At 56.6% G+C, this 16,375-nt stretch overlaps 1 protein-coding gene across 4 annotated transcripts in view; it reads right to left on the minus strand.

The window, feature by feature from the left end:
- CFAP46 (cilia and flagella associated protein 46) overlaps positions 1 to 16,375 on the minus strand; it is a 95,315-nt gene that overhangs the window by 55,258 nt on the left and 23,682 nt on the right. For all 4 annotated transcript variants that reach the window (XM_042960133.1, XM_042960132.1, XM_042960134.1 and 1 more), the window contains exons 16-24: positions 15,832 to 15,959; positions 14,864 to 14,997; positions 13,872 to 14,084; positions 12,247 to 12,412; positions 11,703 to 11,852; positions 11,244 to 11,351; positions 10,794 to 10,960; positions 909 to 1,040; positions 350 to 512 (exon numbers count right to left, since the gene is read on the minus strand). In XM_042960133.1, the coding sequence (XP_042816067.1) occupies positions 350 to 512; positions 909 to 1,040; positions 10,794 to 10,960; positions 11,244 to 11,351; positions 11,703 to 11,852; positions 12,247 to 12,412; positions 13,872 to 14,084; positions 14,864 to 14,997; positions 15,832 to 15,959 (1,361 nt within the window). The remainder of the gene's footprint in view (positions 1 to 349; positions 513 to 908; positions 1,041 to 10,793; positions 10,961 to 11,243; positions 11,352 to 11,702; positions 11,853 to 12,246; positions 12,413 to 13,871; positions 14,085 to 14,863; positions 14,998 to 15,831; positions 15,960 to 16,375) is intronic.

The raw sequence follows: 16,375 nt of genomic DNA on the forward strand, positions 1-16,375 counted from the left end.
GCCCTGGCGACCGGGCGCCCGTGGGGTGGAGTCAGGCCGAGACTTCGGCTCTGGCCCAGAGGTTTCTGTGGTTTTCCTCGGCCATCTGAATCTACTGTTCTGTCCTTTCCCCTCCCCTGCTGGGGCTTTCTGGGGAACGGTCAGTGTCCCCTCGGAGGGGAGGAAGGAGGAAAGAGAGGTCTGCGTGTCTGCCCTGCCGGGTTTCAGGGACGTCACCGTCCTCTGGGCCCCCTCCTCTGCTGGCCCTTGTGTTCCCGGTTTCCACGGCTCCCCGGGGTCTGTCTTCCCTGGGGATCTCGCCCTCCCTTTCCGGAGGACGCCTGCCCCGCCGTGGCCCCACATGGCACACCTGCTTCTTCGCTTCTGTCTTATTGATGATGCCGATGAGCCTCTGTACGACAGTCCTGGCTCTCCTCCTGTTGGCCGCGGAGGACAGGAGCGGGAGCCAGGTGTTCCAGTACTGCCTCACAGCCAGCATCACCAGGGCGCTGCTCCCCGCCATGCCCCCGAACCTGAAAGGGAATCAATCCCTGGGCTGGAGCGGCGTAGACACCAATGATGCAGGAGCGACATGGGAAGCTTCTCGATTCACCGGGCAGCGGGCACGGCTGGGCGCCACGGAGCACCCCGGACGCGGGCGCTCCCTCCCCCCGGTGGCCATGGGGCCTGTGGCGACCCACTCGTGCCCAAGGGCCTCCCGAACATGGGGTGGAGTGGATGTGACCGCAAGGGGCGAGATGGCCCCGGCCACGGGGTCACAAAGGAGGGCCAGCCCTAGTGGCAGTCCCCACTGAGCCCCGTACCCGTCACCCCACGGCACTGCGGTCCGTCTACCTCCCACAGGCAGCACGCGCGCCGAGCCCACAGCCCACGCGGTCACCCTGGCCACTTAGCCCGGCATGGCGCACCTGGCGCTCTCCATGAAGGACCTCGCGGCCGCCAGGCGCAGCTGCTTTCTGCCCTTCAGGTTCTCCATGATGCTCCTGCCCTGGATGCAGGCTGTGGTGCTCAGCATCTCGGCCACCAGTTGAGTCTCCACCCTGGGGACAGAGAAGTACGAGGGCAGGAGGGCTCTTCGGGGGAGACAGGTGCCGTGCAGAGAGGTGAACAAGCCCTGGGGGCATCCAGAGTAGCCTCGTGCGAGCCCCCAAACCGCAGCTAACTGGCCGAGCGCACTCAACCCACAGAACCACGAACCGGCGTGTTAAATGACGAATCTGTGAAGTGTTTTTCTGTGCAGCAGCAAAAGGTGGGCACAGCGAGCCCCTCCTAGCAGGGCCGAGCCCCGCCGGGAGCGACGGGGCTCCGCTCCCTGCGCCCCCGTGTGCTGGTCCCAGAGGGCCTCCGCTCTGTGCCGGGAGCTCAGTCCGGTACGGTTTCGACTCAAAGCTGTGTCAAGGATGCCGGACCCTCTCCCTAAACGTTTACTACCCCGGCCTCGCCATGGCTTGTGCATAGGTAACACCACACACGCGGAGACATCGCCCCCGGGAGGGGGATCCCGTGCTGGAGGGGACCAGATCCCCAACACCCAGCTCGGGGGACCCTGGATTTATTCCCAGAGAAATACACACAGTTCCTGGGCAGGCTCCCTCCACGGGCCACCTGAGTCTTTATTTTTGAAGAGCGTGTCTTCAAATGGCCTCTGGCTGGGTCTCAGACGCTTCCTGTGTTCCGTGGGATAAACCCTGCTCTTTAACTGGAGTGACGGCTCACTTCCGCTTGGTTCACACACGGTGTGGTGGGGGCGGAATCTTCCATTTGCTTTCGTTTGTCCCGTGTGTTGTGGCTTTCCTCCCTGATTTGGGCTAACGGAAGGACTTTTCAGCATTCCATTCTGTCTCCCCTGTTGGATTTTTAGTTCTACTTCTGTTTACTATTGTTTCAGTACTTGCTCAAGGGATTATAACGTACACCCTTAACTAACAGTGTAGCTTGGGTTAATGTATCATTTCACAGGCGGCGGGAAAACCTCTGAGCAGTATTCTGTGACGTGCCTCATTCCCGTCACTTGTGTTCTCACGGTCACGCGTTTTACTTGCGTATTTACTAAGAATCCCACCACGCGATGCACTTCCGTTTTAAAAAGGCAAAATCTTTTAAAGAGTTTAAGAACCGAGGGGGAGAGCCATTTGTGCTCACCCACGCATTCACCGCCTCGGCGTTCTCCTGGCTTCGTCAACCACGTTTCCGCCTGCTGTCATCTTCCCTGAGCCTGAAGAAGTTCCTCTGGCATCTCTTCGAGGAATGGATTACCTACCTTACCTTTAGTTTATCGTATGCCTTGATTTTGCCTTCATTTTTTGCAGGCTATTCTTACAGGAATTCTAGACTGACAGGTTTCTTTTCTTTTTTAACCCTTAAAATGTTAGGCAGTCCACGTTGTCTCTGCTGAGAAGTCTGCAGTCCCACCCTTGCTTTCCTACACACAACGCACCCGTTTGCCTTCCGACTTCTCTCCAATGATTTCTTGCCTTTGGCCGGCAGCAATGGGACTACGGTGAAAACAGCTGTGGTTTTCTTTGTGTTTATCCTGCTTGGAGTCATTGAAAATCTTGGATCTCTGGCTTGATGTTTTTAACTCAATTTGGAAAAAAAGTAAACTCTTCTATCTTCAAATATACGTCTCTCTGCCTCCCTCTCCTGCCTCTGTCCTGAGACTCCTATTCCCCTTGGGTTAGGCCACTTGATTCTGCCCCACGTGTCGTTGGAGTTCTGTTCATTTTGCTTTTCTGTCTTTTCTCCCTGTGCTTTGGTTTCAATACTCCGTTGAGCTGCATTCAGTTACTTACCACTTCTTCAGCATTCAGATGTTAGGCTCTCCCAGCGAAACATTTCCAGATGTTGTGTTTTTTAGTTCTGGAATTTCCACTTAGGTATTACAGTTTCCATTTCTTTGTTGAAATCCCCCACCTGTACACTAATTTTTCCAGGAAAAATGCTTTCTTGTACTTATGACAGCTGTTTTAAGTTTTAAATTTGTTGTCTTCTAATTTCAAACTTTGTGTCATATCTGCGTCTGTTAACTGTTTCTATCCTATTGACTGTATTTTCTCCCGGTATGGGAGAACACTTTCTTGTTTTTCCATACGTCTGGTAGTTTTTTTATTTTCTGCTGGACACTGCAAGGGCTGTATTGTTGAGTGCGGATGCTGCTGCCTTCCTTTAATGGGATGTTGGGGTTCATTCTGACGGGCAGTTAATTTACTGGTGCCTCAGTTTATCCTATGAAGATTTGAATGAGGCTTTTGTAGGGTAAGTCTAGAGTGGCCCTTACAGCCCTATTCCTAAGGTGTACGGTCTTTTTGAACGCCTGGCAAGTTGACTCTGGTTGGCCAATTCAAACACCTCAACACGGATGGCTTCCAGCATCTCTCTGCAGCTTAGAAATCACACCTCAGTGCCTGGGAACATACGTGCTCTGTCCAGTAATCTCTTTTCTCACATCATATCTGACAAATGCGGCTGTCTCAGTAGCCCCAGGCACGGGTCCTTGTTTCGTCCCAGTATGTCTTCTGTCCGGGCTGTGCTTCCCAATGCTGACGTTTGAACACCCCTCCAACCCCACCCCACAGAAAGCAAGGGCGAACGTGCAGCCACGTTTGATGTTCCCTTTTACGGAAATCTCTTCTTTGGATCATCTTTTGTCCAATGCTTGGCAATGATTGGTTCATGTATTTTGCCAAGCTTTACCGTTTTTTCTCACAGCACAAGAGTATAGTAACTGTTACTGTGTAATGGCCAGAAATGGTAGGAAAAGGGACTTTTACATATAAATAAACATGTTCTATAAATGACTTATTTTATTATATAGTATATACTTATTTTATAGATAAATATAATATACAATAAATATAATATTAAATAGCTTACATATTTATATGTAAGATATAAATATTATATACACATATATAAATTATTGATAAATTACATAAATATATTGTATATATTATATAGATTTCTATAAAGACCCAACATCGATGATTATGTTAAATGAAAATGTTGAACAAAGTAGAGATGTCCCAAATAATCTTAGACTATCTGGAATTAGACGAATCTATTTTGTGTCTGTTTTAAGGATCTGCATGAAATTTCTTATTAATGGACGTTCCTTTATACTGATAGTGTGAATGTGAAAATTATTCTGGTAATTAAACACTCAGAGATGAAAATACTGATTAGAAACTGTACTATTTTTCAGCAAGAACTAAAAATTTACTATTACTGTGCATTGCTATTATAAAATTACTTTGTGACCAATTCCACACTAGAGTTTCTACCTATAAATTGCAAAGTGGAAAGATTAGCATAAACATTTGAAATACGTGTCATTTTCTTTAAACAGTGAATCATCTGCAGCGAGTGCCATGTGGCTGAATGTGACTGTGACCATGTATCCTGCCTGACCAGGCACAAGGTCCAACGTTCTGAGTGGCCAGCAAGGTCACTATCAAGTGGGCATCTCTTCCAGAACCAGGGGCCGTGTCTCTCCAGCTGCCAAGCACCCAGGAGCATGCCTGGACACAGCTAGCAAGCCAGGAGGCTGGATGAACGGTCAGAACCACAGTCAGACCCGGGTATGAGGGGCAATCCCGCTGAGTGCAGTGACTCCGGCTGCCGCTAGAGGGCAGTGATGCTATATAAATGAGCTTTCAAAAGTCGAGGCGGAAATTACATTTTTATGGTACCTCCACTTTCCCTATTACCATTTGCATAAATTTCTATTTTTATCTTCTTTTATTGTATTCGCCACCAGCAGTGAAGCACTTTTAACCCAACAACAGAACGACTATGCAGCAGCGTTCAGGTGCTGACTCTTTCTAGAAGAATGTCTTTGCAGTTTCTCTTTTCAAAATAACTTGTGAATTTTTATCAAAACGGTACCTGCACACGGGGAGGCATCGCTACTTCTACTCAGCTCGCAGCGCTGCTCCCTGCAGGGAATGACTTCTAAACGCTTAGCCCTCTCCTCTAGTAGGCATATGCTTGCCTCTAAAACTGGGCATCTAACTTGACTTCCCAACGTTATCAGCTGCACACATCACCTGTGGAATTCTTACGACGATAGATGAAGTTTAAATTACTCAGACCTGGGGCTGCTGGGTGGCTCAGTCGGTTGAGCATCACTCCTGATTTCAGCTCAGGCTGTGATCTCGCGGTCGTGAGATCGAGCCCCTTGTCAGGTTCTGCCCTGACAGCACAGAGCCTGCTTGGGATTCTCTCTCTCCCTCTCTCTCTGCTGCTCGCGCTGTCTCTCTATCTCTCTCTCTCAAAATAAATAAATAGATATTTTAAAACAAGATTTCAGATTCTCTCTCCCTCTGCCCCTCTCCCTCTTGTGCATGCTCTCTCTTTAAAATTAAAAATTTAAACTACTCAGACCCTCCTTTTGCCCTCTTCTCAACTTATTAATATAGATGATTACAGGATTAATTTAATCCCCCTATTTATTATCTTTATTCTTTAAAACATTATACCAGCTCAGATCTCGTGGACCCTCAGCAAGTGACACCTGACCGCTCACCTTCTCAGGCGAGGCTGCTGTCACAGCCATTCTCCTCTCTTCTGGGCAAAAGCGTTTGGCTTTTGAATTGCCAAAACTGGTAACACTTTTGTGAAGTAGCCACAACTGTTAATCCCAAAACTAAAGTATCAGTGAACACCACGGTAATGCAAATGTTTTGTGTCTCCTAGAGTTTCCCACTGGCTTTTTCTCCACTGTACGATTTTCATTTAGCACCGTGCCTTTTCTACTCTTCCTAACCTAACCCCGGGTCCTCTGTCTTCCCTGCCCTCGCTCCAGAGCCCCCTCCGTCCTGCTCCAGTTCAGACAGGGAGCCCTCCCAGCAAGCAGCACAGTGTGACAACTTTTCTGGAACGTATTTATTATTCCAAGCATCCCACATCTCTCTCTCGTTTGGTTTATTCCTTTGTTTTTCTGGAGCATATCCTTCAAGTGACTTTCCCACAAACAGGCGTGTGGGAAACATATATTCCGGGTCCCTGTCTGCCTAAAAATGGCTTTCCTTCCCCACGTACTTGACTCAAAATCTGAGTGGGTTAAAATCTAGGCTGCGAATTATTTCCACCTAGAAAGCGCCATTTTTCTTCTGCCTCCCAGTGTCTGGAAAAGGCTGTTGCGTTGATGTCTCCTGTGACTCTGCAGATGGATTTCTTTCTTTTTTTTTAACTTTTAATTTTATTTCAATCCAAGTGGGTGAACATAGAGTGTAACAACGATTTCAGGAGAATTTAGTGGTTCCTCACTTCCATACGCCACCCAGTGCTAGTCCCAACAAGTGTCCTCCTTGAGGCCCATCACCATTTAGCCCATCCCCCAACCACCTCCCCCCCCAGGAACCCCAGTTTGTTCTCCATATTCCAGAGCCTCTTATGGTTTGCCTCCCTCTCTGGTTTTTATTTTATTTTTCCTTCCCTTCTCCTATGTTCATCTGCTGTGTTTCTCAAATTGCACATATGAGTGAAATCATGTGATATTCGTCTTTCTCTGATTGACTTATCTTGCTTAGCATAATACACTCTGGTTCCATCCACATTATTGCAAATGGCAAGATTTCATTCTTTTTGATCGCCAAGTAATTAATATTCCATAGTGTGTGTATATATATATATATATATATATATATATATATATACACCACATCTTCTTTATCCACTCATCAGTCGATGGACATAATTTCCATAATTTGACTGTTGTCGATGGCACTGCTATAAACGTGTGCCCCTTTGAATCCGCATGTTTGCATCCTTTGGATAAATACCTAGTAGTGCAGTTGCTGGGTCGTAGGATAGTTCTGTTTTTAGTTTCTTGAGGAACCTCCACACTGTTCTCCAGAGCGGCCTCACCAGTTTGCATTCCCACCAGCAGTGCAAGAGGGTTCCCGTTTCTCCACATCCTCGCCAGCATCCAGAGTCTCCTGACTTGTTCATTTTAGCCATTCCGACAGGTATGAGGTGGTATCTCATTGTGGTTTTGACTTGCATTTCCCTGATGAGGAGTGATGTGGAGCGTGTTTTCATGTGTCGGTTGGCCATCGAGATGTCTTTGGAGAAGTGTCTATTCATGTCTTTTGCCCATTTCTTCACCGGATTATTTGTTTTTTGGGTGTTGAGTTTGGTAAGTTTTTTATAGATTTTGGATACTAACCCTTTATCTGCTATGTCGTTTGCACATATCTTCTCCCATTCCGTCGGTTGCCTTTTACTTTTGCTGCTTGTTTCCTTCGCTCTGCGGAAGCTTTTTATTTTGACGAGGTCCCAGTAGTTCGTTTTTCCTTTTGTTTCCCTCGCCTCTGGAGACGTGTCTCGTAAGAAGTTGCTGAGGTGCAGACGGATTTCTTTTAAAGGCGGTTCGGACACTCTCTTCGTCTGTGATGACCACACGTGTCCCTGTGGTGCGTGTGCACGTGAGGGTGACTCCATTCCCCTGCTGCCCGCTGGTGAGAGCGTCCGTCAGGCGGCGGCGTTGTCTGCCCTGGAGCCTCTCCCGCATCACAATCCGCATTCAAACTTCTTTCTGAAGCACACTCTGTGTTCTTTCCGGGGTTCTGAAGGTTAGTCCTTGGACCTCCTGTGTGGCTCCGGTGTGGCTCCTGGCTTTTCCGTCACATTTTCTGTGTGTGTCCTTTTTCATCTACTTCCTGAGAGATTTCCTCACACTGATACCTTTTTTTTTTTTAATGTTTTATTTTTGAGAGACAGAGAGAGACAGAGCACAAGAGGGGAGGCGCAAAGAGAGAGAGACACACACAGAATCTGAAGCAGGCTCCAGGCTCCGAGCTGTCAGCACAGAGCCCGACGCGGGGCTCGAACTTGTGAACTGTGAGATCGTTACCTGAGCTGAAGTCGGACGCTCAACCCACTGAGCCGCCCAGGAGCCCCTCCTCGCGCTGCAATCTTCACTCAATTTCTTTCCAAGGGATCTCCAGTCCTTGATTATTCCTTCTTCCACAACACTACACGCTTTTTAAATGCCGCAACTTCTCAAGTAAGTTTGAGGGGTTTTTCTTAACGTTCTCCTCTGGTTGTCGCATAATCTGCGTATCCCGAGGGATTCTCCCTATTTGAGAGTGTGGCTGAGATGCTGGTGGGGAGCCGGTAGCAAGCAGGGGAGCCCTGGTGCCCTGCCCGGGGTCAGGCGTCCCGGCAGGCGACCAGGTGGTCTGTGCACGGCGGCCACACGTCCCGCCTCAGTGCACCGGGCTCCTGCGTGGGTGGAGGCCAGCAGCGGGTGGGCGCCCGGTAGCCACCGAGCTGCATGACCAGGGACCACCCCTCGGTCTCCCCCAGCTGGGGTGGGAAGTCAGAAAGCGTGGGAGACTTCCCTGTGGAAGCCAAGTACCTCTCAGGACAGACTGTTGAGAGAAAATAACCCGTAGCCTCTGAGAGAGGTCAGTCCACACTGTGCCGGAGGAAGGGCCCCTCGTGATGACCCTCAGTGCTGGCGGTGAGAACGGACAGGCTCCGTCACGGCTGTGCTCCAGCTACTCTGTTTTCAGACGGAGCCCTTCTGACGCCCCCACGGCTCCCGCCTCAGGTCGGTGGGCACGGGTACCTCGGGCAAGGCTGACGGACACCTGCCCCAAGCGTCCAGCGCCTCAGAGGGTTTAGTCAACTGCCCGTTCCTCGACTTGCCGGCTCCACGAGCTTCCGACGGCCCTCACCCTCCGCCGGCCGCCTCTCCTCCCCTCCTGTGGGGAAGCCTCGTCCCGCCCCGCCTCATCCCAACAGACATCCACGGCTTCGGTGTTCTTCCGGAAATCTCTGCCTCTGTGTCTACGGACCCCTGGGCCTTGGAGGCGCTGCCCTGAGCTCCGGGGTTGCCCGAGGGCAGCCTTGTCTCGACGGGTCGTGTGGCCCACGGTCCTGGGAACCCACCCCAACCTTCCTCGCAGGGCCACCTTCTCACTGGCACCATCACCTGCTACTTCGGGCCGGTGACTGGAGTCCTCAGCCGGACTCTTCAGCCACGCGTCCATCCCCTCCCTGCCCTGCGGCCCTCGGAGGGAGCTTCCTGTGCCCCCGTGTGGTTGGAGCCCCCCGGCTGGCACGAGAGCCACTGGGTCTCCCCTCGACCCGCCGCTGCCCCACACCGGGCCTCTGTGCCTGAGCGTCCCGTCTGAGGAGGGCAGGTCCTGGCGGGCACGCACCACCCCACCCGGAGAGAAGGCGTGCGGTGGAAAGTCGGCTGCTGCGGTGTGTGACGCGGTCTTCAGTTCGTGGGGCAGCTGGGACCCACGCACGCCCTCAGAACACAGGCTGCCACAACAGCGTCCTATTCTTGAGGAAGTTATGGCGACCAGCCAGAGACGAGGCTCCCCGTTACCTCTCAGCAATGGACCTTGTTACTTGGGCCCAAGCCCTCCCGTGGGAGGGGGCCTCTCCTGCTGCCCTGCGTCCTGGGGGCTCCCGTCGCCGGGTGCTGTGCCCACCTCAGGGACGTGAACCCACAGGGATCGCGGCTGACTCTTCCGGCAGTTTCTGGAGTGCTCCTGCCCACAGAATGGGCGCGTGGCCGCGTCCGAGAGGCTGCATCCGGGGGTCTCTGGGAGTGTGGGCTTGTAGAACCGGACGCCTGGGCCCGGGCCCAGCTCTGCCGCCTGCCGGGGAGGTGGCCTCCGGCCACAGACGTAGCCTGCGCCTGCCTCAGTTTCCTCACCTGCAATATGGGGACGGTGGCACCCACCAGAGAGCTGGTTGAGGTGGTGCCACAGGGTCCTCGGAGGGAGCCATCCTACACGCGCCGCCCCCATCATGACCCCATGCGCATCTGAGACCCTGGCCACTTAGAGGCCGGCGGTGTTAAGAAATCTCAGGTGGCATTCATTTGTCGGCCCCCAAATGCACACTGCGTGTCCCACGCAGGCCCCGGAACTGCCGCTGAGATATGGTGGACGCATCCGTGTCCCTGGGGCTCTCAGCCGGGGACAGACCCCCCCCCCCCCACGCTGCCAATCACGCTGCCACAGCGGGCAGCCCGAGACGCGGACGCGGCCCGAGGTTGGTCTCACGTGGCAATTCGGCACGCCTGGGTCTGGCCCGCCCACCCTGGCTGCTGAGTCACTACGAGCGTCTTCTTCATACCCTCGAGTCGGTGATTTCGTGGCTTCCAGGAAACAACCCACGAGACCCTCAAGGAAAACGGTCGTTACCACAGAAAAAACTCACAGTAGAAACAAATTAAAACAGCTGACACTCACAATGAGGGGAAAGACGCAGGAACACAATTCCCCATCGGAGGTCGGAACACAAGAGCCGCCGGAAGCTGCGAGGGAAAGCGGGCGTCCAGCGCCGCACGGGGACGGGGTCCTGGAGCTCGTGCCGCGACATCCGGCAGCCATGGCCTCCAGAGAGCGAACGGCCCGCAGCGGGCAGGGCGACAAGGGCCGGAGGGTTTTCTTGTCACTGGGACACCTCCTCGGTGACTTCTGAATTTATGTGGCACGTCTACGTTGCCCACTCAGAACTACGTTCATCAAAGCTCTGTCTGTCGGGGATGGCAGGTGGTTGACCTGGGAGCCCCTTTCTGCCTCTGTGCCCGTGACCGTCACGCTCACGGCCAGTGAGCCTCGTGTGGCCTCAGAACCCCTCTGAACCCGGCTCTCTGGAGCCATGGCTGACGGCCCCGTGCTGGCTGACGAGGAGCTGGCAGGCAGAGGCGCACGGACACACGGACAAGGCTGCCAGGACACGTGCTGGGATGACCCAGGGCTGGTGCTCGGGCCCGGTGACCCCCCCCCTGGCCTCGGGGGGATCGGTCCACAGCTACTTACCGGCTAAACATCCTCAGGAGCCTAATGCCCATCTGGATGGCCTTCTGCGAGCAGGCCATGGCGACCTCGTGGTCGTGGGCCATGTGGGCAAAGTGGGTCAGTCGTGTCAGGGTCTGCAGCTCCACCAGGGGGTCCGACCAGTTGCACTCGGAAGCCATTTCCACCACCTTCCGGGCAGGGGAGAAGGGGCGTCTCTTAGCGCGGCTGACGTGCCACCCCCGGGGTCCCCGCCCCGAGCCGACTGCAGAGGAAGCGCACGGGTGGCTCCCACGTGGAATGGCTCGGGCACCCTGCGAGGGGCAGGTGAGCGCCGTGGTGAGGACGGGGTCCCGCGACAGGGCACCCAGTCTGCCGCCTCAGGCAAGGCCCTCTGACCCCGGCTCTGAGTCTGAGCAGCTGACCCGAACGAGTGGCCTCAGGCTGGGGGCTCTGGGCACTCGTGGCGCCTACCTGGGCCAAGGGGGGCACGGAGAAGTCCATGAGGCCCAGCCCGTTGCAGGAGTACATCTCCAGAGCAACGAGAACTCTGGTCACCGAGTTGATGTCCTCGTTGGGACTCTGGGGGAAGGAAGCGTAAGCGCCCGTCAGCCCGGGGGTGCCGGGACGCTGGGGCCCGGAGCCCTGGGACACGCCGGCATCGCGGTGACAGCCAGAGCCATTGGTGTGTCGGTTTCTCTCCAAGGTCCCTTTCCAGGCAGTGACGAGGCAGCAGGTCTGGTGGCTGGGCTGGCCGGGGGGTGGGGCGGGGCCGCCCATGTCCTCAGAGCCCACGTCTGTGGGAGCTCTCCTGTCTGGGTCCCTGCTTGTCCGCCTTCAGGCGGGAGACCAGGGAAGACCTCAGCAGGAGGCGTCCGCCCTGCAGGCCCCGGGGAGCTCCCAGATGCCGCCCGCGCCCCAGGCCCCTGGCACCTGCTCGTCCGCGCCCAGCCGCGGCCCGATCTGCTGCTGTAGCAGCTGCCGGGCCTTCACCCAGGTGGCAAGGAGCTGCTGCTGGGTGCTCACGGGCACCACCTCCTCGGGCTCCGTCCCGGTGCTCAGGTTCAGGGCGAACTCGCAAACCTGACACAGATGGGGCCTTGTTCTAGAGCCTGAACTCTGAACAGGAGCCCGAGCCAAGACCCAAACTAGTAAAAGTAAGTGGACCTGGCTCGTGGTCAGACCGGCAGGGGTTTAAACAGGCACCAGGCCTGCAGCTGGGCAGCCTGGCCCCCACGCGCCCCTGGGGGGCCCCCGGCTGGCCCTGCCACCTGCCCGGCTCCGCCGCCTCCCCTCCCTGACAACACCCGGCTCTCTGTCTTCCTCTTACAGAAATGCATGTTCTCTGCCCCTCCTTGCCCTGCACCCCATTTCCTGGCAGTAGAAAACCCTAGCCAGTTTCACCTCCTAATGGCCACCCGTCACCTGCGCTAGTGGACTGAGGGTCCCCCCCGGCCTCGCGCAGCGAGGGCTCTACCTCCACCGCGGTCCTGACTTCAGCGCTGGCTCCTGAGTCCAGTGGTGCGTGAAACAGGTTCGGGCGCATGGGTCTTCTAGATTTTTCCGGCACTTGGGTCGGAATCCAGTTGATAATCAAGCCTCGAGCCAAAGTGTTGCAGAGCATCCCCAGCAGAGTGCAGTCTCTGGAAAGAGCGTGCCGGCAGGTGAGAACACAGTCGCACGCACAGACTCAAGCAGACGAGTCCGTGACAAAGTGCGTTTGCCGGGCTCCCATCTTGCCGGGACCAACGACAGGCGCCCGTGGTCCCGGCGCCAGTTTGCCGAGCTGCCAAGGCCTCCTAGGGGAAGCTGGCTGTGACGAGGGCCGCTCCGGTGACGCCTGGCTCCCCCGCCACAGGTGGCCTTCCTGGCGAGAGGGCGCCGCCGTGCCAGGCGGGCGGGCTCCTCGGGGCATCGTCGGGGCGGGACAGAGAGGCCCATCTGGCCTCCGTGCCCGCTGCCGGGGGTCCGTCAGGCCTCAGTCGCGGCCCGGGCACTTCTACCGGTTGGTTAACAGATCAAATGGGCCTCGGCCAGAACGCCCACGTTTCTCACTGGCAACGTTATGGCACCAAAACGTTGAAAACTGCTGCAAACGGTCTCCGCGCGTCCAGAACCGGGGACTCAAAGTCTGAGCTCCATCTGCGATGGAAACTCACGGCAGTGCTGGGAGGGGAGAGGCTGGCGTCTGCGGAGCCCCGCTGGGGCGCTCGCATCAGAGGGGCATCCACAGGGCCTGCTCACTGCCCAGCGAGGGGCTCTCTAGCTCGGGCTCCGTGTTCGTTATTAATCGTCCCTGACGAAAACCGGCACGCGGCCTGCTGGTTCCCACCCCGCCTAGCACATCCACTTCGGTATCCGATGAGAAAACCTAAAGCTTATCGTTCAGACTAAAAACCAAACCAGCAAAAAAACACACAAGGAGAGTCTTTAAATGTCATCCTTGTCGGGTGACACTGTGGTCTGTCTTGCTTTTAAATTTCCGATTTTAGCTCACGAAAACAGCAATCTCCCGGGCCCCCATCCGTCTACGTAAGAAAACACAGACGCACGTTTGCAACCTTCCATGAAACCAGATGAGATTCGTACAAAGAAGTCGCTCTTTGCTTCCATTTTTCCCAGCTGATCTGGGTCTCAGCAAACCTTCCTTAGAATCATTCGGTTTGCAACAGAGTGGGGCAGGCCGGCTCCGCGCTGAGACACGGTGAGGGTGGGGGGCTCCTTGCCGGGTGGGCCCGAGGCCTTCCTCCACCACTATAGGCCGCCCTGCGGCTCAGAGACGGTGAGCATCTGGCTTGGGGTGCACGGCTAGTGAACGGAGCCTGGGATGCTGGAGCAGCCCTCCCTGTGCTCCCACAGCCTTCCCCCTGTCCCCCTGTCCCCACGTCCCGATCACTGTCAGACACCAGCCAACGGCAGACCCGCCTTTCCTGGAAGGATAGCACTGACGACGGTGGGGAGGGTCCCGGGGCACCACCCCCCACCAGCGGACCCGTGTGTGACCCCACGGTCCCCGGGCCTGAATCAAGGTCTCTCGGAGCGGCAGGACGGAGCGTTCCCCGGGGGTCAGGACCGCACGCGGGACCCGCCAGCCACACCTACCCGTTGTGGCCCGTGGCCTTGACGATGCTCAGGAGGTGGTCCAAGGCGTCCACGAGCTCCCTCTGCCTCCCGGCCACGATGAGGTGGCGGTTGTGGTTGAGGACGTAGACCACCGCGTTCTGCACGATCCAGCCTTCCTGGATCTCTTGCCCGATCTCGGCGGACCGCAGCCAGCTGTCCATGGCGCCCTGTGACAGACTCTCAATCCAGGCCCTGCAGAACGCACCCCGTCAAGCTCTTCCTTCGAAACAAGACCTTTCCCGAACGGGCATCAGGGACTCGAACACGCGGTCTGCCCGTGGCCCGCTGGTCTGCGGAGCCCGCCCCCGGCCTGGACTGCCTGCCGCGACCCCCTGTGTCCCCTCGACCCGCCCGCAGGGGCCGGGCCGTGTCCCCGTGCCGCGCCTGCCCGCTGCCTCCACGGGAGCCTGTTCGCTAGTGACAGAGGCTCGCCCCTCCAGTTAGCGGGTGGGCAGTTAGACGGTGTGCGGCTCCTGCGACATGGGGCCGATATTCACGCATTACCACACTCTCTCTTAAAAATACTTAGTTTTAGATCAAAGGCAACCGAGACCCTGGTATCACTGTTAACAGAGCATCTCAAATTCACGAGCGTTTCAGTCGTGGCATTTCACGTGCTGCGTCTTCTGGGACGTTCTACGTGAAGCGCTCTGCTCACCCGCACTCGTGACCGAGGCCCAGACCACGGCTCGTCCTCTGAGCGCACGGAAAGCCACTCCCCTTCCACACCCCACTGCTTGTACCAACCCGTCGTATCCTCTGTTTACTAATAACAAAATACGCGAACTGGAAGGAGCCAAAGCGCGGATTCTACTAAAACACACTAGACAAACCATCCTGCCACGCCGGCCACGCAGGACACCAGCCACACCCCTGGTGTGGGCGCAGCCTCCCTGGGCCACCCGGCCCGCTCCGTGGCTGAGCCGTGCTGGCAGCTGCCGGGGACGCCGGGGCCCCTCCGGGCCACCTACCGGTACACGACCCACTGTGTGTTGTCCTCGGGGCCCTCGAGCGTGTAGCCGGCCGAGTGCTGGCTCGGGTCCTCCGGGGGGGTGGGGTGGTCATTGAGCTGGACGCCCTCTGAGCGCAGCAGGCGGACGGTGGCCTGCGAAGGAAGCGAGGGGCGGCAGAGTCACAGGGCACAGACGCAACGCCAGGCGGGAACACGCGGCCAGGCACAGGGTGGGCAGACCCCGCGATGCCCCGTGGTCCTCTCAGCCTCAAGGGTCCGCCCTCCACCTCACCCACAAATACCGTGTCCCGGGAAGAGACGGCTCCTTCTACGAGCCACACACAAGTCACGCCATTCCTCGGACACAGTCACTTCTCAACGTTAGCCAGCGCCCGGCCGCGTCTGCCCCCGGTCACCTCACGAGTGCGCAGAGGCACTGAAGGCTGCCGAGAGCACTGGCACGGCCGGGCAGGTGGCCCTGCCACCACTGGCTGTGCCCCAGTCGTCACTGCGTCCCCAGCTCATGGCATCGGCCCGGCATTTGGGAGGAACTTAGCAGACGGTCCCCGAGTAATTCAGAGAGCGCTCTAGCCCGGCTGCCCAGACCCCAGGAGAAACGACCTAACGTGGCTCCAAGGATTTTGGTTACACAGTGCCGTGGAGCGTGGCCCCCGCGGGCGGAGGTGCAGGTGCTGTGGCCCAGTGCTGACCCCTGATGGCACACCTCTCCCCACGACAACTGGCTCAAAGTGCTTCTGACGTCCACTCCGATGCAACCCCCCAAAACAGCAGGTCACTGCGTAGTCCCCACGTGACTGTGGGCTCCCGATGCAGAAACTATCTCTAAGGAAAGGGGACACGTGATCACGGGGCCCTCGCGCACCAGGAAGGCGCCCCTACTCGGCACCTGTCCCTTCAGGAGGCAGGCCTTCAGGGGCAGTGCTCCACAAGAGCACAGGCGCCCACGCCCACCCACCAGCGACGCACCTCTGCGTTGATGAACCCCACTTCGGCGAACTTGCGCAGCAGGCTCGGGGACGCCTGCCGCTGCGACGTCACTTCTGAGGGGCCCCAGCCGTCCTGGGCCGCGCTGTCTCCGCCCCTCTTCTTCTTTCCTGGGGGAAAGAGCGGAGCCTCAGCCTTGGTCAGACGTGGTGCTTCTTTTGCAGCAAAGGAACAAGAACAACTCAAGGATTCCTGGCTCACCCCCAGCTCCGGGGGCAGACAGGGGTCTCTGGGAGGTGCGTCTTTGCTAGAAGGGGCTGGAGGAAAGGCCCCCCCCACCCCCGAGGTGCAGGGCTCCCTGGGCGGGTGGCTAACGTGTCCCCAAAGCCGGCTCAGCCGCAGCTCACGTGTCACTGACGTCCCCGACAACACATTCTTGGTTTTGCTTGTGCCCCTTGAGAAGCACCCGGCCCCACCAAGCCTGCAGCAACCCTGCCCTGGGTCTCCTCAGACCCCTGGTACATGCCTCTGCCCTGACCGTCCACCGGACCTGCCCGCTGACCCATCAGCCCCAGAATCTGTGCTG

This window comes from Panthera tigris, chromosome D2 (genome assembly GCF_018350195.1).
Source record: "Panthera tigris isolate Pti1 chromosome D2, P.tigris_Pti1_mat1.1, whole genome shotgun sequence".
NCBI classification, from domain to species: Eukaryota; Metazoa; Chordata; class Mammalia; order Carnivora; family Felidae; genus Panthera; species Panthera tigris.